At 58.8% G+C, this 27,042-nt stretch overlaps 1 protein-coding gene across 4 annotated transcripts in view; it reads left to right on the plus strand.

The window, feature by feature from the left end:
- Positions 1-1,058: 1,058 nt before the first annotated feature.
- ARNT2 (aryl hydrocarbon receptor nuclear translocator 2) overlaps positions 1,059-27,042 on the plus strand; it is a 142,251-nt gene continuing 116,267 nt past the window's right edge. For 3 of the 4 annotated variants that reach the window (XM_059179828.1, XM_059179829.1, XM_059179825.1), the window contains exon 1: positions 1,059-1,281. In XM_059179828.1, the coding sequence (XP_059035811.1) occupies positions 1,251-1,281 (31 nt within the window). In that variant the 5' untranslated portion in view covers positions 1,059-1,250. The remainder of the gene's footprint in view (positions 1,282-27,042) is intronic. The other variant, XM_059179824.1, reaches the window with a different exon arrangement.

The raw sequence follows: 27,042 nt of genomic DNA on the forward strand, positions 1-27,042 counted from the left end.
CTCTTCTCCCCAGCCCCAGGCTAGGTCCTGGGAGAACAGAGCCCCGGTGGCTTCCTTCCCATCGTGCGTACACCCACCACCTAGCTGGCACACGCCGACACTCAATGTCTGCCCAGTCGATAACCAAATGACTATCATTAAGCGCCTGTTAGTCAGCTCAATAGTCCCAAATACTCCCCAAAGACGGCGCCTATTTGAAAATACATCCCAGGCACTGTTTTTCTACCCTCCTTCCCATGCTTCTTTGGAGGGATGCGAAAGGGTCGGATGCTTCTGCAAACCTGTCTCCATGAGGAGCCATCTTGCCCTTCTCTGGCTCTCACCTGGGATGGATTCACCCAACCGCCTGAGCTTCGCACCTGGGGCACCCGCCTCGCCCACTTTTCTTCCTATGAGCCATGAGCTTTCACAGCCATCGGAATGTCTGCTGGAAGCACAGAGGGTCGCCCCAGCTCTCTGCGGCGTAACCTCACCAGGACATGCAGATCAAAACATTTAAAAATCTGTTCAATTCTGTCTTTGGTTGTGTCCCCACGGCTCTTGCAACAACCTCGGGTCATAGCCAAGGCCAGTCCCCGGGCCGGAGGAGCAGAGCTGAGTGCCCTCCTCAGCGCTAAGTCGTTCGCGATTCCTGGGCCGGCTGCCGGGCCGGGGTGTGCACCGAGCGCGCTCCCAAGCTGTCTGGGCCCTGGGAATTTCTGGGCGCCGGGCGCCCACCCCTCGGCCGCGGCTCCGGCCCGGGAGAGCCAGGCGGCACGGCGCCGGCATGCTAAGTGGGCCGCACTGGGCGCCTTTGTTCCCCGCGCCTCTCAGGACCGCTTCCCTCTGCATCTTAATGGGCTTCTCGCCCCACCCGCTCCGCGCCCCGGCCCCGGCCTCCGCGCTGCGTCCCGGACACCCGAGCGCCGGCAGGTCCGGCCCCCGCCCAAACCCGCGCGGGGCCGGCCCGAGCACCTGCGCCCGCCGCGCCCCCCACCCCCACCCCCACCTCGGGGGGCCCGCGGCCCGCGGCCCGCGGCGCAAGTCTCGCGGTGCTACGGCCCGGCGGGGAGCGGCGGCCCGCGCCCCCCGCCGCGCGACAAAGGCCGGCCCGGGAGGCGGGGGCGGGGCGGGGCGGCGGCGGCGGGGGGAGCGGAGGCAGCGCCCGCCCGCGCCGTCCTTTGTGTGGCGGCGGCGGCGGCGCCTGGGCCCGCCCGCCCTCCGGGGCCCGGCTCCGCGCCGCGCTCCGCCCCGCCCGGCCTCCCGGCAAGATGGCAACCCCGGCGGCGGTCAACCCTCCGGGTGAGTAGCGGCCGCGCCCGCCCGCAGGCCCGGCCGGGGCCCCGCGCGCACCGGGGACGGTGCCGGGGCGGGGGTGGGGGACAGGCGCGCACCTGGACCCGCGCGTCGCAGCATCAGCACCGGCCCCGCGGGCGGCGGACGCGGGCCTCGCGGCCCCCGGAAGCGCAGCGCCGGCCCGCGACCCCCTCGGCTTCCGAGAACAGCCGCCGAGGGCTTCCCCATCGCGAGCCGCCGCCTGATCGCGCCCCGGGCCCCGCGGCGTCTCCGGCGGCGGTTGGGGCGGCGGGAGGGCACCGCGCGGGCGCGGGGAAAAGTTTGGAGCCGCGATTCAACAGGGTGGCCCGGGGTGGAAGTCGCGCCTTCCCCCGCGCGGCCCGCCCCCGAGCGCCGGTCCCCTGCGCCCCCCTGTCCCCGCGCCGCGCCCTGGTCCTCGGTGGGCACCGGCGCCCGGCCCGCAGCCCCGCGGCCGCCGGAGCATCCCCGCCCGGTCCGGCTCGTGCCCGCTGCCTCCGCGGGCGGACTCGCCCTCAGGGTGTGGTCCGCGACCCCCGTGCGCGCCCAGCAGATCTGGGACGGGTGACTGGGTCATGACGAGTGGGCGTGTGTACCTGTTCGGGAAGGGGAGCAGGGAGTTCTGTTTCCGGCGGGGAGAGTGCCCTCCCTGAGGGGCGCCCCAGAATGGGAAGGGCGGGGAACACCGGGGCTGGCGGCTGTCAAGTTTTGGGTGCTGCGTGCTGACAGCTACCATCCCGCCTTGGTGCTTACTAAGCCCCTGAGGAGGATGCTGGCGGCAGTCAGACCAGGCCAGCCCTCCAGGAATTCCCAGTGCCGAAAGGTCCGTGTGTTAGAGATTCAGGGGTGTGTGTGTGTGTGTGCCTAGTAAAGAAGAAAGTACGGGTCATCAGAGTTAGGAGTAAAGGGTCCCCTCCATCTTTGACAGGGGAAAGCTTCTGGAATTGAGACTTTTCCCAGCCCACCTTGGTGGGACTGGAGGGTTTGCACGTGTGGAGCTGGGGGCTGATGATCCTTGCAGGTGGAGGGGACAGCTCGAGGGGTAGGTTTCAGTGAGTACGCGGGGCGTTGGGGTTCCAGGAGGGGGCAGTGGGATTTCACTGACTTGTTTGTCTTTGAGGGACACTTTGAGGAGTGTGGACCCCCCTCCCCCATCCCGCAACACACACATTAAGGAGTCCTCAGTGGTATTGAACGAGGAAGTCACATGATCACTTCTTCAGGAAGGCGGACTTCTAGATAACATCGGAAGGCACGAGCCTGGAGGCAGGAAGGCGGACTTCTAGATAACATCGGAAGGCACGAGCCTGGAGGCAGGGAGGCTGGTCGAAATGAGGCCCATGGTCGGAGGGAGGGTGGTGAGATGTCCAGGACCCAGCTCTGGACAGAGAGGAACAGCACCCTTGGGCAGGTGGGGGCAGGGCTGGACTGGGTACAGCTCAGATGTGGGTAAGGGTAAAGGGGCAGGCCCTGGAGACACAGAGGTGGGGAGTCGGAGGCGTTCCAAGGAAGGAGGCTCCGTGAGAGACACGGGGAGTCTTGGCGCTCAGATCGGGAGCTGGTGGTCCCAAACGGCGAGAGGAGCGTGGGCCGTGTGGACACAGCTGCTCCTGTTGGCTGGTTCCCGGAGTCTGTGGCTTCAACCTGGTCGGCTGCTGGAAAATCAATAGCAAACTGATGGACTTCAGTGTTATGACATTAAAAAAAAAAAAGCAAAGGCAGTTAACGAAGGTACTGTAGAGGCTTACATTGGAAAGAGGAACAAAGTCAGAGCAGGCGTATACCCAGCATATCCACACGCGGAACCCCTTACAGCACACTTGGAAGGGGGTCCAACCCATACACTGTTCCAGAGGCGCCTGGACTCAGTCAGGGCAGCTGCCTGGCTTGGCGGGGCCGGGCCCCCGAGTGCCTGCGCCTGGGCCGGTGGGAGACTCTCCTGCCGCAGGTGTGGGTCGTCTTGGGTGGGAGCCCGAGACGGGAGTCTCCCGAAAGGGAGACTGCAGATTGGACTGGCTATAGAGGCAGGGCCCCTAAGCCTGTTGCCCCAGGCCACTGCCCCATATGCTTCTTTGAACACTGCCCCCTCTTCCTGCCTCTCCCCTTCCCCGGGATGTTGTTGCTTTGCAAAGGTAAACACGGCTTGGTAAACTTGGTAAACACGGGCAAATGCACCAGGAGGCACTGAGATTTATTTGTGCTGCTCCTTTGTGCCCAGGGTCCAAAGGCCACAGCCTGCCGCCTCTGCCCCCCTGCCCACTAGTTCCGCTTTCCCAGCCCAGGGCTGCCCGCCGGCAGACCCCTGTGCTGGTAGCTGTCTCCGTAAGGCATGGGGAGGGCACTCTGGATCCGCGATGCTGGATGGAGCTGGAGTCTTCCCATTCTCCGGGTGTTCGGGTGATAGGACCCCCATTTAAACCTCTGATTTGCCCCTCGCAGATCTCCTGTTTGGGTTTCAGGTCCGGATTCTAGCAGCTCCTTGGGGGAGCTGTGGTCTCTGAGGAGAGAAAGGCTGGGCTCCCCCGAGTTCTCCTGGCTTGTTCCCCCCCGCCCCCATCTGGGTGTCCAGTTGTGCCTGACCCCTCCCGGCTCCAGGCCCTACACGGCTCACTGATTCTCCCTGTTCTCTCTGGCCGGGGTCGACCTCTGTGCCCTAGACCAAGGGATGGTGTTCTAGAATCTTCTGTTGCGTTTGTGCATTGTTTGTTTCACTCCCTCTTTGGGTGATATTTAAGCATTTCTGATTTATATGGAATAGTTTGGATTCGCTTCATGCATGGAAGGTTATCCTTAACCAAAACGGCACAGGGGACAAGGGGGCGGCGTTTCCAGTGCCTGCGCTCCACCGTCATCTTTTGTAGCAGAAGCGGGAGGGTCTCAGGTACAGTGAGACCCAAGAGCATCGGGAATTCGGCACCATCAGGCCGCTCCCTGCAACGAGCGTTTACAGGGAGTTAAGGAGGCTTGCTTGCACACGGAAAAGGGATCGAAAGGTATGATTTCAGAGACTTAGAATTTCTACTTTTTTCCTGAAATCCATGACTAGACTTCTTTTCCCTCCGTGTTCCTGGTCTTTGGAATTGAGTGTATGGTACGGGAAGGTCGTCCTCAGGGCAAACAGCTGTAGCCGGAGGGACGTTTGGGTCGGTTCAACAGAGGCATCGAACACTTCAGACACACCAAGCACTGCTCTGGGTTTGGGCCAGGGTGAAGGTGAGGAAGGATGCTCTTGGACCTCTGAGAGTTCCGAGGCTAACAGGAGGCACAAGGAAACTGACTTTGTAACAAACAGTAGCATGAAGTGCGTGCTGGACAGGTGTGCTGTGTGGTGCTGGAAACGCACACAGAGCCCTGTCACACTTAGCTTCTGAAACCGGGAGTTTAGAGTGGAGAGAGCTTGTCCTACGGAGAATGTAGGGTCATTCCGGGCTCGGGTTTGTGGGCAGACGGGGGAAGGCACGGGCTGTCCTCCGGTGGCTGTCCTCACAGTGCTCCTGGGGACCCAGAGGGACGCCCAGGGATGCGGTGGACTCAGAGCTCCGAGGGACGCCCGTGGAGCTTGTGGGGGGCCCTGTGGCCCTGCCCAACCCCCTGCCCCAGGACGGAGGAGCGCTCAACCCAGCATACCCTGGAAGCCCAATTTCTTTACATATTGCATTTCACGGAACTCACGGGCCCATCAGTTACGAGACACATTGCTATTGTAGGAACCCCGGAGGGAAAGAAAGCTCTGCAGCTCAGCCCAGACTCTCGGTCAGTTACGTAAGGTGCGTCCATCTCAGGTTGGTTTAAAAATGTGCGTTTAGAATCAGTCAAGTACTGTGCATTAAGAGAAAAGTTCATTTTGCTGCTGGACCATCCACATGTGAAAACTGTGGTCTTTTTTTTTTAAAAATGCATTTAAATTCAATTAATTAACATACAGTGTTGGTCTGCTTTTCAGTAAAGAATCCTTTTAAGGTTGATCTTGTAGCCATGTGCCATGAAGCTGGCGATGCACTGACAGCCCATTGGCTTCTGCCCCGGGAAAGGAGTGATGTCTGAGAAAGAGGCTGGTCTGTCCCTCAGCCAGTATTTATTGAGCAACTACTATGTGCCAGGTGCTGAGAGCTCGGTTGTGGGTGGTCAGCAGTGCAAAACCAGGACCGCCATGACCGCTGAGCTCCTTGCTGCCCGTGGGCACACGCAGCCGTAAGAATCCCACAGATGTGTTAGTTGTAAGATTGTTAACAGTGTGAAGAAATGGAGGAGGTTTGAGGCTTGCCCCTTGGAGGGGAAACCTTTTTTAAAATTCTTTATTAACGTTTGATTGTATTGCTTTCCCGTTTGGATGGCCCCACAGAGAGCAAACTTCCTATCGATCACCAGGTATCGAATCAGAGCGCTCTGATATGACAGTTTCTACAAAACAAGCTAAAGGACATTCTATCCTGGGTCCCTAGGCGGTCACGGTTTTTAAGAGTTGGGTGCATTCATCGAGGTGTCCTGGGGTCGCTGGTTATCTTGCACGGGCAGTCAGAGCTGTGTGCTTCTCACGGAAGTCGTTGCTGCTCCCATGCTCCCAGATGTTTTGTAGGTGAGAGCAGGTGGGCGTGGGGCCCCGGGGGGCCCGGGGGAGGCGCTGGGTATCTGATCTGTATTGTAGCAGAGGTTCCGTAAGGTAGTCCTTGGGGGTCAGGGGGCCAGCGCTCACTGTTGGCTGCAGGGATGGGATGCCTTCTGCCGCGGGGGCAGACGCATCTGGAAGCGGAGGAGGTATACATGGACAGAGTAGGTGAGGACGATGTAATGAGATGCCTTAGGAGGTTATATTCCAGGTTGAGATTAAATGTATTTGATGTTCTTTTTTTGTGGTCGAGTGTAGTTGATACACAACATTGTGGGAGTTCCAGGCCTGTCACCTAATGATTCTGCGGCACATGGTGCGCCCTGCCGGGCTCAACCCAAGTGCCGCTACCACCTGTCACCGCCCAGTGTGGCCGGGATACCGCCGACTGCGTTCCCTGTGCTGTTCCTTTCATTCCCGGGACTGACTCATCCTGTACCTGGAAGCCCGGACCTCCCATTCCCCTTCCCGCATTTTGCCTGTCCCCTGACTCCCTTCCCGTCTGGTGACCACCAGTTTGTCCTCTGTGTTTGTGAGTTTTTTGGTTCATGGTTTGGTCTTCTAGCTCTCGCCTGTAAGTGGAATCGTGCAGTGTTTGTCTTTCTCCGTCCGACTTGTGTCACTTAGCCGAATGCCCTCTAGGCCCTTTTGCGTCCTTGCAGATGACAAGGCCTCATTCTTTTCTTCGGCCGAGTCCTGCTCGGTTGCGTGTATGCGTGCGTACATGCCACAGCTTCATCCGTGCGTCTGTCCACGGACACTTAAGTTGCCTCCTTGTCTAGGCTACTGTAGATCCTGCTGCCGAGAACACAGAGTTACATGTATCCTTTTGAATTCGTTTCTGTTTTCTTTGGGTAACTGCCCGGGGTGGAATTGCGGAATCGTAGGGTAATTCTATTTTCAATCTTTTGGAGGACGTCCTGTGTTGTTCCCCAGAGCCGCTGCTCCCACTTGCTACCCCAGCAACAGTGCACGAGGGTCCCCTTTCCCCGCATCCTCGCCAGCACTCGTGGTTCCTGCTGTTACTGATCTGAGCCCTTCTGACTGGGCGAGGCGGGACCTCTCTGTGGTTTCCACCTGCCTTTCCCCGATGCTGAGGGATGTGGGGCGTCTTCTCGGGTGTCTGCTGGCCATCTGCATGTCTTGTTTGGAGACGTGTCTGTTCAGGTCCTCTGCACATTTTTAAATCAGATTATTTGTTGTTTGATGTTGAATCGTGTATGTTCTCTCTGCATTTTAGATATTAACGCTTTATCAGCTGTGTCATCGGCAAATATTTCCTTCCTTCCGCAGGCTGCCTTTCCGATTTGCTGACTGTTTCCTTCTCTGTACAGAAGCATTTTATCTCGATGAAGTCCCACCAGTTCATTTTTGCTCGTGTTTCCCCTGCCTGAGGAGATGTAGCTAGAAAAATGTTGCAATGGCCGATGTCCAAGATGACTGCCCACTTCTCCTTTTAGGTGTTGTGTGGTTTCGGGTCCCGCGTTTAGGTCTTTCTTCCATTTTGAGTTGAGTTTTGTGCGTGCTGTACGGGGGGCCCATTTTCGTTCTTCCGCACGTGGCTGTCCAGTTTCCAAGCACCATGTGTTGAAGAGACTAGACTGTCTTCGGTATTCATCTCTTGAGGAGGCAACCTGGGCGCTGCGGTCTGGGAGATGAAGAGAAACCCGGGCAAGGAGGTGCATTCTGGACGAAGGGAAGAACGTCTGCAAAGGCCCTGAGGTCTGAAAGGCCAGTCTGCCTGAGGAACCAGATAGCACAGAGTGGCCGGTGGTCCGGGAGGGGTGAAGTGGTGTGGGAAGCGGAAGGCGTGGGCGGAGGCCGGCTCCCAGAGGGAAGGCCGTGGAGTCGGTCGGACTTTAGGTGCAGTAGAAGGCCACCACGGGGTCCGGAGCCAGGAGGGACGTGCTCTGCCCTGTGTGTCACTGTGCTGTCCCCGGCTGCTGTGTGGGGAGCAGATTGGAAGGCAGGACGTGAGGCAAGTCTCCAGCTGGAGGTTCCTGACGTGGCCCGGCCGGCAGGGGAGACGGAGAGAAGTAGGAGGAGGTAAGATAGACGTTGGGGCTGGCAAGCCGCGCGGAACAGCGCCGGGGCACCAGGCTCGTCCTCGTCTGTCGCAGCGGGGCTGCCCCCCCATGTAGCCACCCGCAGCAGCTCTGTCTTTGGGCAGAGCTGTCAGGACTCTGTGGCAGGGGGTGGGAGAGGGCGAGAGGAAGAGGAGGCGTGGGGGAGGTCCCCGCTGTCCGTCCCGACGCCTGCGTGGTGGGAGGCGGCAGGAAGGTGGAGACACATGGGGCCGGGGGGCGTGCTTGAGACTTCAGCATTGGACACAAGTTGGGGTGCCCCCGGGACACGGGGCTGGAGCTGTCGGGGAGGCAGTGGCCACCTGGCCCCAGGGACCTGGGCTGCAAAATGAACACATGGGGAAGGACGTCAACTAGCCTTTCCCCAGCTCTGCCGAGCGCTTTTCTTGGGGGGAGTGAGACCCCAGAGGACAGAACAGTGGAGCTGAAGCACCTTGGTCCCCGGCGGCACCCCCACTCACCGCTTCACTGTGGGTCTGCGCTGACTCTCCCTCACCTGCCTAGGGACTTCCTTTCTGCCTCTCTTCCTCTTGCCCTAAGGTCATGTCTGCACGGGGCTGTAAGGTCAGGAGCCCACCCTGGCGTGGTCCGGCGGCGCACAGCTGTGCATGGAGACATGGGCCTTTCAGACAGAGGCTGTGGGGCGGTCATTGCGCGGGGCAGGCTGGCGGACGCAGACGCGCACAGAGCTTCCTGTGAGTGAATACTAACTGTCTCCCGCCTCTGGCCCAACCTCTGCATCCGAAGGCTTTTGCTGACACCCATCCCAGTTCACCTGTCTCTCCTGCCCACGCCACCCCCCCCCCCCCCCCCGAGGAGTGTTTCCTTGTCCAACAGTGGTTTCTTCTGGTCTCAGCTTGGATTCTTACTCAGCTGGGGGACATGGGGGGGGCCTTTCCCGACGCCTCGATCCAGATAAAGCTGCCTGCACGGGGCCCCATGGGTGGACTTCACCTCCGGAGCGCTGTGCCTCACCGGGAATGAGATGGTAAATTGTGTAGTCATTGGTGGACACCTGGGTCTCTTGCTGGCCTGGAAGCCCCACGGGGGAGGGGGGGGATGCCTTTCTCACTGTGCAGCCCCAGCACCTGTCATGTCGTGTCTGGTGTAGTGGGTATCCAGGAAGGTGGCTGCATGGGAGCCTGGGTGCCTGGGTGCCTGGGTGACTGGTATGGATGCCTGGGTACCTGTGTATGTGGATGCGTGGGTATATGAACGCATGGGTGTCTGGGTGCATATGTGCATGGGTGCCAGGGAATTATGTCACAGCTTTGTATGTGGCTGCCTGTACATGCCTGCCTTGAAGACAAGAAAGCAAGGCTGCAGGCAGTGTATTTGCAGGTCTCTGAAACAGGAGGCCAGAGCTGTCTAATTTAGATTCTGGTCTTTATTTGTGGGAACTGATTTTGATCTGTAAATCCTACCAGGGTAGTCTCTCCCCAAACCAGTTCTTCCAGACTTTATCTCATTATAAAGGAAGCTTGGAGAAGCACAAATCTTATCATCCTCCCCAGGAGGGGAGGTCAGACTGGTCATAACCTGGCCACCAGCTGGGAGTAGCAGAAGACCTGTCCCCACTAGGTCCCTTATTAGAGTCCCACGGGGGTACTCCTGGAAGGGGTCCTCCCCTCCCTGCCTTCTGTATGCGGAACCACAGATGGGGCTTGTATAGTGACCGGCCACTGCAGATAAGGTGCACTTGGGACTGGCCAGAGCCAGGGGCAGCTTCATTTCTGTTCAAAGGACCACTCCACCAACCCCCCACTGGCGGCTGCCATGGTTGCAGCAGTCAGAGGCCGGAGCCCTGGGCCGATAAGGAGCCTCGGGCTTTCCACACTGACCATTTTCCAGGCAAATCCACAAACAAGCGAGAATGTTCGCAAGAAAGTGGTTCCCATATTTGTGCATTGTACAGAAAGAGGAGGCATCTTCTCTCACTCTGGTCGTGCTGGGAGAGTGGCCAGGCAGAGCCACAGGGTCCCCTAGCCCCCGCTGACCAGCCCCCTTCTGTCGCCCTCATAGCGGCCCCTTCCCCGAGGCCAGCAGTATACCTGCTCGTTCTAAACGAAACAGCTGGCAAATGTCCAGAAGCGAGGGTAGTTCCACCACCCACCGCGAGCATCCCTGCATGTGTCATTGCAGACTTTCCCCCGGAGCAGCGCGTGCAGAGCCCGGGCGTCCTTGGGTCGTGTCATCCTCCTGTCTTGGTGGCCGGGTCACTGTGGTCTTCGTGTCAGTGCCCTGCCCGTGTCCGTTCGCTCAGCCTCTCCTGTTGGGGAGCATTTGGTGCACTTTTCCGTTTGCCTGAGTCCCCCACAACAGGGTCACAGCTGTTCCCAGAGATAAAGAGGTCGTGACATGATTCCTTGTCTCCCTTACCTTAACGTCCTGGGAGAGAATCGACCTGTCTGGTGGGTTTCTGTGTTTGCATTAACACCTGGTTTATGCAGAGCTTAAACCCAAGGCTCAGCCCAGCTCCGAGACCTGCCTGGGGCCCCTGTTGTGTAAGTGGGGGAGCAGGATGTGGGCCCCTTGCCACGTCACCTCTCCCATGTCGCCTTCTCCCCGTGGAAGGGGCCAGTAACTGTCCTAGAAGGCCTCGATCGCTGCCAAGTGTCCACACACGCACCTGGACGGAAGGACCCGTTTCCAACCAGACTGGCCGGCTGCCGGCGCCCGGGCTAGGAGAGCTCCCAGCAGGGTGGAGGCCGTTGTCCCTTCGCCCGCGCGTCATGGCTTAGACGGTTGGTGGCCGTCACTCCAGCTTCAGACGCAGGGTCAGGAGGTTTTAGTGACTGAGGGAAAGTGTGTTCGATTTGGTCCCTCCTGCACTGGGCCCCTCTCTACCCAGGCCCCGGTGGCAAAAGACAGGCTTGTTTGGTACAGCCGGGGAGGACCCCCCGGAGGGCCCCAGGGGTGCTGTGTGGAAAAAGCCACTGAAGCTGGTAAGTGACCGAAGGGAGGCAGGAGAGCGATGTGGCCGCTCTGTAGGACCTCAGCTAATGAGTGGAGTTCCGGACTCCAGGGCACCAGGAGGCCTGAAGTTGATTCATGCCCCCACTTTTTTAAAAAGATTTTATTTATTCATTTGACAGAGCAATGGAGAGAGAGCACGAGCGGGGGCAGGGGCAGCAGACAGACGGAGAGGGAGAAGCAGACCCCCCCGTGGAGCTGGGAGCCCGATGTGGGACTCAATCCCAGGACCCGGCATCATGACCTGAGCCAAAGGCAGTCGCTTAACGACGGAGCCCCCCAGGCGCCCCACCTCCCTTGTTTTAAATTCATGGTACGCGGATGATAATTTGTCTCCTCTTGGAGGGGCCTCTGACTGGGCTGTGTGGCAGAGCACCGGGGAGGCTGGCATGGGGGGACAGAGGCGTGTCCACATGACGCAGAGCTGCAGGGGGCATCAGGGGTCTGGAGGGCTTCCTGGTTGGCCCAGCCCTGGGGTGGGGGTGCCCTTGGTGGGGGTGGGGATGCTGCCTAACCTCTTGCAGGCATGGGGCAGCCCCCGACAACAAAGACTTCTCCAGACCCGGATGGCCCTGGTGCCCAGGTTGGGAAGCCCTGGTCTGTGCGGATGGGCCTGCTTGTCACCTCTGGGCTGTGGCAACTGGAAAGGGGACTCAGAAGGTCTGTGGGACGCATGGCCGGCAGAGAAGAAAGGGGCTGGCTCTTGCGACCACTGCCCAGTGTAAGAAAACCCGGCAGCCGGAAGGATGAGACGGCCCCCTTCAGATCATCACGACATCCATAAAGAAAGTTGATTTAAATGTGAAATAACAGAACGGCAGGAATTTTTTATTATTATTTTTAGAACAGCGTTGATGTTTCTGTCCCATCAGCAGTTTGAGACGAGGCGTAGTCTGGAGTCATTTGCTGTAATTTGATATGCTTGATGGAGTCCAGGCCCCTCAAAGGATAAAATGAATGAATGTGATCAAGGCTCACAGCTGTGTTCTCTCCTTTTGAAAGCATTTCGCACCAGAAAACTTCCAGCGTGGCTCAGGCAGCCTTCCCCCAGTGCCCCCGCCCCCGCCCGGAGGGTGCCGTGTCCCATGCCAGGGGGTAGCGGGATGCTGAGCGCAACAGGCCGGCTGAGTGCGTGGCCAGGGGCTTCTGGACTGCTCTCGAGAGCAGGTGTTTTCGGGACAGGTTTATGCAAGTGGCCGACAGCGCGCTGGGGGCCGAGGGCACGCAGACCCCCGCCGGCTCCTCTGACGGGCAGAGCAGGATGGTGAAGGGGTGGGCTTGGGGCAGAGGGCTCCGTCTGGGGCAGGAGCCTGTGCCTTTCCCTGACTTCGGCCTCCAGCTGCCTGCCCGGCGTATCTGTGCGTCCCCGAGGCTCTGCCAAGCCTGTACCTCCTCTACCTCCTCCTCCCCCTCGGTCCCCGGTGGTCATGAGTCTCCATCCACTGGCCAGAGCCAGACACTAATTATTTCAATTGCCTAGCCACCTAATTAAACAAATACTCATTTGCATGCCACCCGTGCGCTCGCAGTGGCCTGCAGAGCCAGGCGCGGTTTTTTCGCTTCTCCGGAGCTCACCGTGTGGTCGGGGAGTTGGCCGCTTGTGAAACGATCCCATGTGTGAGGCTCTCCACAAAATAAGGAGTAGGAAAGAAAGGAGTCTTTGTTTTGGAGGCAACAGGCGGCTTCCGAAATGTCGTGAGCAGGGTGTGATGTGACCCAAGCAGTGTTCTGGAAAGCTCTCTCCGGCCGCGGCATCTGCCATCTGGGTGAAGGACACCGGCGGCAAAGCCGCGTGGGCAGTCCAGGTGGGGGATGGGCGCAGCCTGCTCCGGGACATGCGCCGTGGACATGGGGGGTTACGGGGGGATGCTGGGGTAGGTTAGGAGTGAAGCCGACTGAGCCAATGATGGGCTGGACGTAGCTGATGCGGGGGCGGGAGCAGCCGGGTTCCTGTTGCGCCCCGGGTGTGTGTGGGGGGGCAGTTAGGGCACCACCTCCCAAGGCAGCAGACGCGGATGAGGTCCGGAAATTTGGGGGTATTTGGGGGGAAGTGGCGGGGGAGCACGTTTGCTCTCGGACGTGTGGAGCTCGAAACACCCAGGTGATGCGGGGATTTGCCAGAAACCTTAGAGTTTCATTTCCGTTCAGTTTCATTTCTGTTCCAGTTGGAACCTTTTGTTTTTTTAAAACCCCAGTGACCCCTGTCCCTCGCACAAAGCCTGGCACATAATTAGTGCTTAATACATATTTCTTGAGTGGATGACCGAACCAGTGTCCCTGTCTCCCGGATGACAAGCCAATGAAGAGTTATGCCGTCACCTGAGACCCACAGGCATGACATTCCTCAGGGAACGCACAGCTGCCTTCCCGTTCCTGGAGAGACTAAAAGTGGCCTTATCTCGAGGACAGCCAGACCTCCAAGGTCCCCAGACCCTGCTCTCAGCATGCAGAAATTCCTTATGTCCTCTCTACTCCCTGCGTCCACAAACCTGAAAGCACAGAATCAGTCGTGCCTCACCTTCCCACGGCCGCTCGCTCTGCCCACGCGTCCTGTCCCCGTGCTTTCATAAAAGCACCCTTTTTGCACCACATTCGTTTCAAGACCGTGGCACTTGGTGACCCCACATCATTAGGAGTAAGGACATTCTCTTGCATAGCGACAGTCTGCAACCCGAATCAAAACGTCGGCGCTAATATGACAGCGACGTCCGGCCACGGACCTTCCCCGTGTTGTCAGAGCAGTGTTCTTCAGAGCTGGAAACATCGTTCGCCTGGCCCTGGGGTTAAGCCAGAGTTGCAGATTGTATTTAGTTGTGGTGTCTCTCTCTTTGTATGGTTTTCTAACGGAATGAAGCACAGTGTAACAATGTTACTTTAGCCTCAGTCAGGTGCACACGGGGCTCACGCTCGTTCCCTGCGCCGCACCTGACATCACCGCGGCCGCTTTATCTAAAATTGGGCGTTCATACCTCTTCATAACCTTTGGTTCATGTCACCCCCCCAACCACCACTTTGTTCCTTGTATTTAAGAAATCTGGTTTTGTTGTTTTTGTGGTTTATTCGTTTGTTTTATTTCTTGTATTCCACACGTGAGTGAGATCATGTGGCGTCTGTCTATGTCCGTTGGACGCACTCCGCTTTGCGCGCTGCCCTCCAGGTCGTCGTCGCGATGCCCTCGGCCTCCCCCTCAGTGCTGGAATCATTTCTCAGAGGCCTCTTTTGGTCTTGTTCTGTCTTTTCTTGTCCTTTGGTGGCCTTCACGTTGTGGCCTAGGGCAGGTCAGTCATTTGGTGAAATATCCCTTTGTTTCCTTTTGTTTGGTGTTGCCGCAGGGTGGCGTGGGCGTGGTGCTTTTTAAAATTTTTTATCAAAAATGCCACCAAAGGGACCTTGTGTCACACGACTACTTTTAGCAGTTGTCGCTCCGAAGGGGGTCTCTGGGTGGATGAGTCAGGGTCCCGGGCAGACAAGGCTGAGGAGAGGGCCGAGCGGCTTCCGACGACCCTCCTGGTATGTATGTTTACTGAGCCTCATCTCTGGGCTCTGCACACCGTTCACGGGAGGTTCCAGAGACTCCTCGGTGAGTACGGGTCCCAGGGGAGTTTTAAAAAATACTGGAAGGCTGATACTATCCTAAACTAAATATCTACATCATTTGACAAATAAAATAATTGTCATCTAACTGTAAGAATGATTATGTCTGTAACAAAGTCAACAGGGATTTGAAGTGTTTAATTACCAACTTTCCCGACATACAAATTGAAAAGCTTTTCAGGTAAGTTGCTCATGTGGAATGCCTGAAACGCACTGCAATTAGCAGCCAGATCTTCCTGCAGACGGCAATGAGCGTGAGACTCGTCCTGGCCTCCGTTGCTGGTGCACAGCCGGCTTCCGTGTGTGTTGGCATCCGCGTTAAGGAAGTTAATTTGCCCCTTCTTTGTCCCACTTAAAACCAAGTTGGTATTTGACTGAGACTTTGTAAAGACCTCGTGACTTAAAAACCAGAACAATTTTGGGTGTAATTTGCCTAAAGGAGCTTGCTGCGTTTTCGGAAGTCTGAGAATTCCTTCCTCACCTTCTCTCTCTCTCTCTCTCTCTCTCTCTCTCTCTCCTTCCCCTGCCTCCTCTCCCTCCTCCCTTCTTTCACATGCCACCCCCCCTCCTCCTCTTGTCAGAGACCCAAGAGCCAGTCGGGGGGATGTTGGGACCAGCCCAGTAGTTCCTGGTGGCTCACCTCGCTGGGCAGGTGTGTAAGATCCCAGTGCACGGGAGTGACGTGAACGCAGTTTGCTAGGAGGCAGTGCAGACGAGGGCCTCTGCTTACCCATCTGTAAAATGGGGCAGCTACTTTATTGCATGCCATGGGGTCTGTTCCATGTGCTCCAGGTTCGGAGGGGAACAAGATACCCCCTTGCACTGGAAGCGGGCTTGGGGTACCCGGCCCGTGGCTTTTAGCGCCGCCACTCCCAGACATGGGAAACTCGATGGTTTGTGGTGAGGACTGGAGGGTTGTGTGTCCTAGTGTTCGCGGCGGCACCAGTTCTCACTGTTGCTGTTCCTGTCGGTGCCACCGTGGCATGGAGTGTGACCAGGGCTCCGAAGGGAAGCAGGAAGAACTTGGGGAGCCCACAAGCAGGTGTGCTTACGGAAGAAGGCGGCGCTTGTGAGGAAGCCTCATGGCCCGCGGCCCTCCCAGGCTGTCGGGGGGCTCTCGCGTGCACGCAGCTCCTCCTGCCTGTCTCGTCTCTGGGAACGCGGGCCCTGCCTCTGCTGTCCCCGCCGCTCGCAGCCAGCACCCCTCCCTGACACCGCTGCACTCCTGTCCTGTTGGGAGTGCCCTCCTCCCCCGTCCTCCCCACCCGCTGCCTTCCAGCACGGTTTGGCCCCCACGTGCAGACCAGCCATGCTGTCTCCTCCCTGTCCTCGCTGGCAGGGGGGTGGGGGGTGGGAGAGGGGGCCATCGCCCAAGCACACTGTCCCTCCCAGCCTCTCCCATGCCCTGGACAGACCAGGACGGGGCCGGCCCGACTCTGGGCCTGGAGCTCGGCCTTGCACATGGCGGCTCAGTGCCTCCTTCTCCTTCCAGCTGTTTAACTGGCCCCACGACCATCGGGTTTGTGCACTTCGTGGACAAGCGAGAAGTTAGGACTTGCCTTCATCTGTTCAGCGGGTCTGTCACCTGTCTGTCCAGTGTCGATCACGGGGCTTAGATGCTGGGACGCACTGTTAGAAAGGACGGCGGGGTCTGTGCCTTTGAGCACGTATGTCCGGTCTGCTGGAGGGCAGCGTCTGCCCGGGGTCATGGAGCGAAAGGTGCCGGTGCGGAAACGCTCTCTTGCTGCGGCGGGGCAGTTAGGCCTGTCCCCCACAAGGTGGCGCCGCCACACAGGCCCTGCCCCGGCTCTGCTTGCTTCAGCTTCTCCGCTGGTTAACGGGAGCGCCGCGCCTCTGGCCCCTCCTAGGCCCCCTGTCAGCAGGTGACCTTTGCGGTCCGACCAGCTGCCAGGTGCTGCTGGTGCTCCGGGCTCCTGGACCACCCTGCAGGCCACAGAGGCAGCGGCAGCCAAGCCCAACGCCCACTCACCCCTGCTTCGGGTCCATGGTCTCTGGGGGTCTGCCCGATGGCCGGGGCTCAGTAGCCCCATCTCCCAGCTGGCGGCTGCTGAAGCCGCTCTGAGGCCCGGCGCACCCCCTTTCCGCGGTCGTCACCCTGGCTCTCCCGGGCCGCTGCGGGAGGAGGGCGCTGGGCGAGCGAGCCGGCTGTCCCGGGAGGGGGAGGGATAGTGTTAGGTGGGACCAGGGAGGCCCCCTGCGCCCTCGGACACCCCGCCTTCTCTCTGTGGGCTTTTCCTCATCTGTACAGTGAAGGGTTGGTCTGTGGGGTGGGGGTTTGTGTCCTTCTCTGTTCTGGGTGTCGATGGGCCCTTTCGACTAGCGTCTCTGACTCTCAGGGCTGAATACTTAAAAAAAAAAAAAAAAACCTAAATTCTTTCTCTTACTTCTCTCTTTCTAGAAATTGTTAGCTGGATGCAGATTTCTCAGAATGGTCCCCTGTCTCCTCCCCCACGCCCCAACTCCTTGATCGCGTTGGGGAGACGTAGATTTCCTTAGAAAATAGACCGCTCGTTTCTTTTCCCAGAGGAAATGCTTGTTGGTCGGCCTCTGGGATTGGGCCATTGTCACTGTCGTCGACGGGGTGTCGGGAGGAAGGGAGAGACGGGGCGGGCGGGAGTCCGGTGTGTCATCGTCAGCTGGAAAACGGTGACTTTCCAAAGAAGCATTTAGGCTAATCTTCTCTTTTAAAAGAAGAGGATTCTCTAATTGAGTAGAACCAGAGATGCCCGACTGTACGACCGTATTCTCCTATTTACAGCTTGAAAAAAGGGACTGAAAGGTTTGAAAATTAAAGGATTGCCCGTGGTCTGTCAGGCTCATGTGCAGGCCGAGAAAGCCATGGTCACCGTGTTAAAGTCAGTAAAATTAGAATTAATATCAAAACAGCGAACTGCTGTTCAGTAGCTGATACGAATTTCTCATGATGCTTGAGCACAGGCCCCATCTTACTGCATTTTTTTCCTCATCAAATTAAATCTGCCTTGTCCCTCCCGGCTCGGCTCTTAGAACCTCCCATCTCATCTTTCCTGGGCGAGATGCACCTTTTCCCTGGGGTCATTTACCACCCTTTGGGCCTTCCCTAGCTCAGAGGCACCAGGAAGGGGCCTGAGATGTTGAGTCAGTTGTGGATCTTCATGAGACGCTCGTCCCCCAGGGGTGCTCAGGAGCCCCGTGGAGGCAGCCGGCCGGCCAGCTGTCGTTAAATCCAAGTGGGCTGTTGGGAAGTTATAGCGTTGAAAAATAAACAAATTCAGGGAGTCAATGGACGGATTTAATAGCTACTAAACACAGATGAATGGAGAATTAATGAATTAGAAAGTGGAATGAGAGAAATTGCAGAGCATTTAGCACAGAGACAGAGTGAGGACGCACGGGTGCGCGGCCACGAGACAGAGGTGAGGCCTCCTACTTTCGTGGGCACTGTGGAGCTCCGGTCAGAGACGGCAGCGCAGACAGGGCCACCGGGGGTCGGGTCATTTTCTGGACTGAACGAGCGGCCCTGAGCCTCAGAATCTGGGGCTACAGCGGGTTCCGAGCAAGGTAAATCAGAAGAAATGCAAACCTAAACCGAGTGTAGTGAAAACAGACCGTGGCAAAGACAGAGAGGACCAAGGGAGCACGGGGACTCCACGTGACTCCGAAGGGCTCCCCACAGGAGTGCTGTGCCGGGAGCCGGAGGTGCCCCTCCATCCGTGGCTTGCTCAGATGTGGTGGGCTTCTGTTCCCGTGGCCCCTAAGTGACCCTGTGTACGTGGAGTCCTGATGGCTATGATTCTTTCCCACCTTCTTCAGTGACGAGGGCATTTCAGCGGCATGTCTGTGGGATGACCTGCAGGACCTTGGCCCTATTTCAGATCCCCAAGTATATCCACAAGGTTCAAGTGAACTAAGTACTTCTCAGAACGGGACTTTTAGGAGAGAAGAGAGTTCTGTGTATCCGTGCACGGATACAGAAGAGGTGGACATGTGAGTGTGTGACGCCTGTCGTCTTCCTCCTGTGGCCAGGGGAGAGGATGGTTGAGGTCTCTGCTGCTTCTTTATGTAGCTGTGGGTTGCTGGGGGCAGCCAGGCCTCAGAACCGCCGTCCCCGTACTTTCTACTTTGAGCGTAGCAAGAAGAGCGCAGTTGGCTTTAGGGCATCATCTTCGTAGAGTAGAAGGGAGACCTGGCTGCCACCAGAATTCAGTCTCTCTTGACCTTCTGTCCAGCCCAGCAAACCCCAACTTCTCTATGGTGCCTGTCCCCAAGGCCACTCGGTGGGAGTGGAAGGTAAGACATGGTTGATGCAAGGTTATGGTCATTAGTTACGTGACCGTTCTACCTTGGGGTCCGGGAAGAGGGAAGGGTGTTCCAGTGCTCTTGACCAGGTTAAATTACCGTGTTGAGGGGAGCATGCTTCCTACAGGGGAATCGACTTTCAACTTGGTCCTGTTGAGCAACAGTGTTAGCCAACCCAGCTACCATGGCAAAGTGCGGTAGACCAGATGGCTCTGGTGACACAAGCTCATTTCCTCCGTTTGGAGTCTGGAAAGTGCAGGATTGAGGTGCGGGCTGGTCTGGTTCCTGGTGCGAGGGCCCCCTCTTGGCATGTGCCGTGTCCGCACAGGTGGGGACAGGGGGACAGGCTCTCTGTTGTTGTTGCCTCTTCTCGTAAGGACACTAATCCCAGCAGGAGCCCTCACTATCAAGCCCTCATCCAAATCTGGTGGCCTCTCAGAGACCCCGCCTCCACGGGCCGTTGTGTCAGGGGTCAGGGTCTTGACATAGAAATTGGAGCGAGGTTGGGGAGGTACACTGCCGTTGACAGCACCGGTGCAAAATTTAGTTTCGTTGGATGTTACTGTGGCGATCCACGTTTGGGCCATAAGGTCATAAACCCGAGAGGAAAAGGTGAGAACAAAGTGACATCAGGGAGGGGAGCCCACGGGGGTGGCTGGTCAGGACCCAGCCAGGGGGCTCCTTCCCTAAGAAATGGACACGTGTGGCTTTGTCCCTCAGCTACGTGTCTTCTACAGCATGTTTTAAAATTATTTTCTGGTTCACAGCTGACTCTGTATCGGACCATCCCTCTCAGTTCTGAGCTTGAGGACATGCTGAGTGGCACCCGATACAGAGTAGACGCCCAGATTCCGTCCGGGAAGGCCGTGGGAGTGCTGTGCCTCTGATGGAAGGAAAGCGAGCTTCTGCCGGCTGAGCAAGTGGGAGGCGGCTCGCCACCTGGTCTGGGGGAGAAACCGAGTCCGGCTTCCCTGTGGAGATGGGAGTTAACTGTGGGAGCTGTGGCACGGTGCGCTAGGGAGTGGAGGACACAGAGTCCGTCTTAGGAAGGCGTGAGCCATTTGTCTTAGGAGTCCCCGTGGTGACACCCGGCCTGCTTGCCACCCGGGGCTTGCTTGATGCACTCTTGGACACACACGGAACTTACAAGGCCCCCCCCCCTTTTTTTTAACATTTAGGCCGTGTCAGGTCTTGGAACGTTCTCGGCCAGTCCTCAGAACCTGCCTCCCTGACAGTTCCCTGTGTTCTTGACTCTGACCTCTGGGGCATCACAGTCTACGTGTCTCTTTCCTACTTCCTGCCCGTTGACCCCGGGCCCTGCTACCCACTGACCTCTCTGGGGCTCCTGTTAGGGCCATCGCCACCAGCCCATCGTGAACATGGTGGGTGCGGTCCTCGTGTGTGCTCTGTGCACCCGTGGGCCTAGTGCGGGGGCTTACACACCACCGCTGTTTACACAGTAAAGCTGCACGTGTTGGTGATGGTGATGTTGGTGTTGGTGATGGCGTGTGGTGTTCCTCGTGGGTCAGAGGGCACGAGGCAGGGCTGGGCACTCACGCACTCCATCCACGTCCGCACGTGGACCCCAAGTGTCGCAGGGAAGCTGTCCAGCAGTGTCACCGTCAGTGCTCCTGTGCGTTCGACCTGCTGACAGTTGCTGGGACATTATCTCATGAAGCATGAGGATGCTGCATGACTTACAGACGGACAGAGTCAGACTGTGACTCACCCGGTGTCCTAGGAGTACGGGGCAGGAGCCCAGAGCTTCTCCTGTGTCCCAGCCATGGTCCCGTGTTCAGCCTGACACCATAGCCGCGCAGGAATGACCTCACTGGCTGAAGTGTCCTTGTCCGATCCGTGTTAATGCTGGGACTGGAGGAGGGCCGGGGTCCCAGGGAGGGGGAGCCTTCCCCTGGGCTCCGTGTCCCACCCCAGATGCATGTGCACACGGCAGACATTTTCGGTTTGATAGGAGGGAGCTCTGTTCTCTTCCAGAAGAGAAGGGCAGAGGACCCCAAAGGAAGCAGAGAGCGACTGTCGATTGCAAGCCAGCGTCCCTTTGCAGACAAACCCAGCTTTCTCTCCAGGTCCCCTCCCCATGGCCACGCCGGTCTCTGGAGCCACCCAGCAGTAATGTTTCTGCGTGGAATGACCCGAACCCTCGGGATTGATTTGTCACCATCTTCACACCGGGAAGTGGGTTGGAAAGATGGAGGGTTCGCTTTTATGCAGTGAGTGTCCCTGGGAGATACTGTCTCTCGGAGCTCAGGGCCTGCAGTCGCAGCTTTCTGGGTAGAGAGCAGGGGAAATGAGCTCGACCGGTGGGGGCGTCAGAACCTACGGGGGTGGCCATGGTCCAACATGACCAGCCCCTGGCCACCCTTTCTCCTCACCTCCGGGGTCCTGACCAGCTCTCTGGTGTAGGAAGCAGAGGCCCCCTGTGCCCCCACAGTTCCTCCTGCCTCTCCTGGTCCCTCCGCTCTTATGGTCACACCCACAAGACGTCACCCTGAGAAGGTGGCCACAGCTGCCTCTTTCTTCCCCCCACCCCCAGGCCATTAGGTCTGTCCTTCCCTTAGCACTTCGGGGCTGCTCCCCAAGACTAAAGCCACTGTCCTAGGGACACTGCCCCCCACCCCACCCTCCGCCCAGGCCTTCTGCCTCGATGCCACCACTGTACACAGCCTTCCCAGGCATGCACTAGAGTGAGTGGGATTGGTGCTGTGGCTTCCTCGCTCCCCAGGCCCAGCCAGCCTCTCCTGGTACCTGTCCCCTGCCCCCAGGCCTGGCTGCCCACCCTCTTGAGGACTCCCAGTCTGAGGGAGTCCCACGGAAGACAGCAAGCATCAACCGGTGTCATGTGTCTGGTCCAGCCGGACAGTCCAGTCTGTGGCAGAGCTGCCTAAGGAAAGCTTTTCCTCTCCTGGGAGGTCACTGTGTGTTCCCTCTCGGGACAGCCTTCGAGGACGACGGTGCACCCGAGCCTTCGCCTCTGACAGGTCTGGCACGGCAGCCTCTTCAGATGGCCCGTGGGACGGACTGCAGCCCGGGGGGGAGGGTCTGGCTCGGTGCAGAGCCTGGCCGTGCTCTCCTGGGAGCCCAGCATCCCAGAATGGGTTTTTCTCAGGGTGAAAGTGCAGAGTGGGTTCCCCACAGCTCAGCTCCTGCAGGGCGCGGGCTGGGATGAAATATCCGTGCACCTGCAGCTCTGCTGCGGTCGGCCGGCTGTGTGAGCTCAGCCCCCTGGGCTGCTTCCGGGGCCAGATGCCTGGGCTCCTTGGCAGAGGACAGAGGTTGGCAAATCAGGCCCGATCGGCCACATCTGGCCTGCTCCTTTTTTTCTGTGCCCCACAAACTGGGACATAGTTTCACATTCTTAAATGATGGGTGTTGGAGGGGCATAAAGGAAGGGTCTCTCGTGATTCGGAAATTACGTGACGTTCTAATTCCGATGTTCGTAAACTGGCGCCCAGCTGGGCACGCTCATGCACACGGCATCTGTGGTTGCTGGTGGACAAGAACCACATGAGTGAGTGGTGGCCACGGAGATCCTGTGGCCTCTGAAGCCTGAAGCAGCCACTCCCTGACCCTCACAGGAAGCACGCTGGCCCCCGCACAGATGCTCCAGGCCGAGGGGACCTGCTGCTGGGGCCGGAGCCTCTGGACACTGAATGACCATCCTGTGAGCTCCAGGAGCCCTGGTCTTCTGCATCCAGAGGGCGAGTCTCACGGTCCCTGAGGGCCTCTGCAGCCCAGGCTTCCCAGGGGCGCCAGGAGCCTCAGCAGTCTCTCCCCCAGGAGCCGCCCATGGCCGTCTTGGAGACCTGGGCCACGGGCAGAGGTCAGGCCACTGAGGACAAAGCCTAACTGGTCTGTAGCGCCGAAGAGCACAAGAACAGAAAAGAGTTTCCAGAGCCTTCCGTGCACGCAAGCATTTTTACTATTTTGTGTATTTCACAGTTAGAGAGTAATTTGCTGTTTAAAATTGAACGTAAAAATCTCTTTGTCAGATGACGCATGAATACATTCATCAAGGCACACAGTCAGCAAGAAAACCACTTCGTTTCATAGACGGTTTCCGAGAGGACGTTGTATCAGTGGAAAGAAACGTGATTTCCTTAACCGGTTTGTTGTGCAAACGGGGTGTGTTCACGTTTATTCCCCCCCCCCCCCATTCAAGGAAGGCATTTTTACAGAAAGAATTGCATTTCAGGACCGGGGAGGGTCATCTGGTTTTGTTAGGGTTCTCCGGGTGCCCCCTGCCCTGGGGCGCCGTAGCAGGGAGTCTGTGGGAGGCCGAGAAGCAAAGCTGCCGTTCCGGGCGCCCCTTACCGCACCGACGCTGGTGTGCCGTGGGCGGCCGTGTGTGCCCCTGCACCGCCAGAGCCTGAGGCTGAGTCAAGAGGGACAAGCCCAGGGCAGAGGGTGTCGGAGAGAGAGCCGGGCTGAGCAGTGTGTCCGTTCCCGGGTGCTTCTGTGTCTGGGAGAGGCCGGACATAGGTGGGCATCAGAGACTCCAGGGGCAGCTCGGGGCTGGGGGGAGGCAGGGGAGCAGAAGGGACGGATGGAGGGAGGGACCTGGGGCAAACCCGAGGTGGGGTGGGCGGGACACAGGTGGGATCCAGGAGGCAGGGACACGGGGGACACGGGTGGAGAGGAGGAGGTGGCAGGAGGAGCTAGGAGTTAGGGGTGAAGCCAGGAGCTGGGGTGAAGAAAGGTAAAATGTCTCCGCTTCGGGAAGGTGTTTCATGAGTTTCCCGTGAGTCTTGAGCGCAAGGTGCAAGGTGTGTGGGGAGGGGTGGGGGTCCCGTGGAAGGTGGGGCAGTCCGAGGCACCTCCTCCTCTTTTGTTCATTGACCTCTGGGGGATGGCGAGAATTTGACGAGTCGATGTGTGTCAGCCCCTCGGTACCGGGACAGGCACATGGCAGGTGACTCAGAAGCTGTCACTGTGCTGGTAACTTGGAGAAAAGCAGGAAACATTGAGGAATTCAAGCGAAGGTCACAGCATACATTACACCGGGCTAAGTCAGAGGCCGTTTCCCGCCCAGACCAGTGGCCGCAGGTGCCAAAGGTTTTACACAAAAGCTTGTGTAAAAAGCCCAGCCTCCACGCAGCAGCCCTGAGCTCGGAAGCTACAGAAGCAGGAACGGGCCCGTGGGCAGCTCTTCTCGGAGGGCGTTACTGTGGCCGGAAGGCTGGAGCCCAGGGAGGCTCGAAGAGTGAAACCCAAAACGAAAGGAGCCAACGTCCCAGGCCGCCAGGCTCTGTAACCCGCAGAAGGAGAGAACCGCAGGCGAGAGCTGGGGCCGGGAGGTGGGACGACGGGGTGCACCGGATGAGCAGCTCGCAAGGAAGCGCAGGGTGGAGGCTGGCCGAGGGCAGGGGTGTGTGGCCGGGCAGCACTGGAAACTCACTGTGTGTGAGGACACCTGGGGACTGGGGGCTCCCCGGGAACTGGGCCTCAGTGAGGGCGAGACGTCCCGCTGTCCGGATGAGCCTGGACAGGAACCCAGACCCAGGGGTGCCGGGGGCTTACCCGGCAGGGAGCGGTGCCGCGGCCGGCCCCTCTCTGTGGAGAGGACAGAGCCTCCCGTCCCTGTCACTCCTGGTGTGCAGCAGCCGAGGAGAGACGCAGGGTCACTCCCTGGAGGGACACGCGTGTTCCTGTGGCCACCGGGACCCTTTGTCCCTGCCCGTGAGCTGGCGGCGTGCCCCCGCCTCTCGGAACCGATTCCCTGTATCTGCCGCGCATCACCTTTGTTTCCCACGTCGTGTTTGTCCCCTTTCCTCTTGTGGGGCCTCCCTCCCCGTCCCGAACCTCCCTGAGGAGCTCCTGCTGTTCCCGCTGTCCTCAGGGACCGCTGAGAGCCACCGCCTTACTGTGGGAGCTCAGGAGCCTGCGGGGACGCCTCCCCTGCCCTCCCCTCCCCTGCCCTCCCCTGCCCTCCCCTGCCCTCCCCCATCCTTCCCCTGCCCTCCCCTCCCCTCCCCTGCCCTCCCCTCCCCTGCCCTCCTCTGCCCTCTCTCATCCCTTCTTTGCTCAACCCTTGCCCTCTCCCACCCACCCCCATCCCCATCCCTCCCCTGCCCTGCCCTGCCTTCTTCTCCCCTGCCCTCTCCCGGCCTTCCCCCCTCCTCTCCCCAGCCCTGCCCTCTCCTACCTCTCCCCTCCCCTACTCTGCCATCTCCTCCCCTGCCATCCCTTCTTCTGGATGGGCCGCAGGAGGCCCAGGGTTCACAGGTCTCACCAGCGGGGCTCCGCTCCGCTCCCCAGCTCTGTGTTCAGAGCCCCTGGACAGTCGCCAGGGAGCCCAGAGTCCCGGGGCTGCTCATTTACTTTCGGCGACATCCCCTGCACTGTGTCCGACTGTGGGAGTGACACACTCTGCGTTTTCACGACTTAGAGGTTACAGAAACTGCCACGTGGAGATGAACGTCCGGCGTAGCTGTTGGCGGTGCCCTCTCTTTGGTGGCCGTGCTCGAGGACCCGCGCGCACACAGAGGCTGCGTGCGCACACACGCTGGAGGACCTGCGCGCACAGGTGCGTGCACACACAGGGGCGCTGCACGTGCGCACGCCGGGTGTGCGTGGAGGTCAGTGAGGTGCTCTGAGTGCAGAACGGCTGCCGCTGAGGGCCGTCGGGACTGGATGCATGAAGATCTGGCATTTTCGCAAGACAGGTGTCGCTGCTGTTTTGTTACTGTTTCCCGGCCACCGCGTCTCAGAAGTCTGACGTCCGCTCAGACGCCGTCTGTCCAGCTCCGTCTATGGCCAGGCTGCCCCGTGCTCCTAGCACAGTGTCCCGTCCATCGGAACAAAGCCGCGTCCGTTCGCAGCGGAGTCCGGCGGCGGGACGCCATGTTGGCTGTTCTCTGTGCTTCCCTCACGTTCCCTCGGCTCCCGCCCCTTCCTCAGTCCCTTTGTTTTCTTTGTTGTGTTCGGACGGATGATGGGTTCCTGTAGACCGGCTTGGGGTGCCTGGTTCCTAAGGCTCCCCGGGTGTACTCTTGGGGTAGCAAAGCTGAAAAGTTGGTTGTCAGGTCCTCCTTACAAAAACATGAAAGCTTCCAGGTAGAACTTTTTCTTGAAAGGCACGCGACATAAACAGAAATTTAAAAAACCGTTGTAAGAGTAATTAATAGTCCTTTATGATCACGCAGGCCAGAACAGCAAACAATTCTGCGGGGACACGTGCTTGTTACAACGCGCCGCAATCATCCCTCTCCTCCTGCTCTGTGTCTCCGCTTCTGGCTCGGTGCCTCTGTTGGTTCTGGGGGGTGGCATGGTCATCGACAGGTGGCAAGCACATGCTTCCCTCAGTATTCTTGCTGTTTCCACCAAAAATGTCCTTTTGCATTTAAGTATTTGAAAGTTCTTAATAACTGGTTTTGCACATGTAATATATCGCTTTCACCGCTCGCCCGTGGGTGGCCACGCATTTCACTCCCGCAGCAGCACGTCTGTAAACCACCTGGTTGGGGGAGTGGGGACGGGTCCCGCACACCGTCCACGGGTTAGTTCGTCTGGGGCGCACTGACGGTCGAAAGTGAGTGTTCGGGCTTGCAGGGTGAGCACACGCGGCATGCCTTGTTCGGAGCACTGAGGGTAGTGACTGCGGGCTCAGGCACAACAGTGACCGGTGTGGTCAGTGGTCCCGGCTCGCACACCAGGGCAAGGGGTGCTGGAGACCGTCCTGCGGGGCGTTCCACGGGCTGTCCTTCCCAAGGCCCAGGCGCTGGCGCGGGAGGCCAGGCCGGAGAGAAGGTTGGAGGCGGGAGCTCCGGCAGACCCCGCAGACGGCTGTTCGCGTGCAGGATTTTGCGCCACGAGTGTTTTCTTGCATGTTAGTCCTTGCTGTTGTGACAGTCCACAGCAGAGTGGTTCTTCTCGTGGTGGCCATTCCGTCCTGTGTCAGCTCCTTGCTTTACGCCGGACATTTTAGCAGATTTGGTTTCTGCCCGACTCCCCACTGTATCTGGACGGCCGACGCCTCGCCCCTCGTGGCCCCGGCTGCCACACAGAGGCCCCTGCGGGGTCACAAGCGGCCCTTGTCCCTTTCACTGTCATCGCTCCTGCTCAGGGCTCCTCCGGAAGACGAGTGTGGTCTGGTCTGCAGGCTTTCCTCCACGCAGCGTCTGAGCTCTTCCCCAGCCCCTGGTCTTTCTAGTGCTTTCCAGTCTGCGCGTCAGA

Source organism: Mustela lutreola, chromosome 7 (assembly GCF_030435805.1).
Source record: "Mustela lutreola isolate mMusLut2 chromosome 7, mMusLut2.pri, whole genome shotgun sequence".
In the NCBI taxonomy this organism is placed as follows: Eukaryota; Metazoa; Chordata; class Mammalia; order Carnivora; family Mustelidae; genus Mustela; species Mustela lutreola.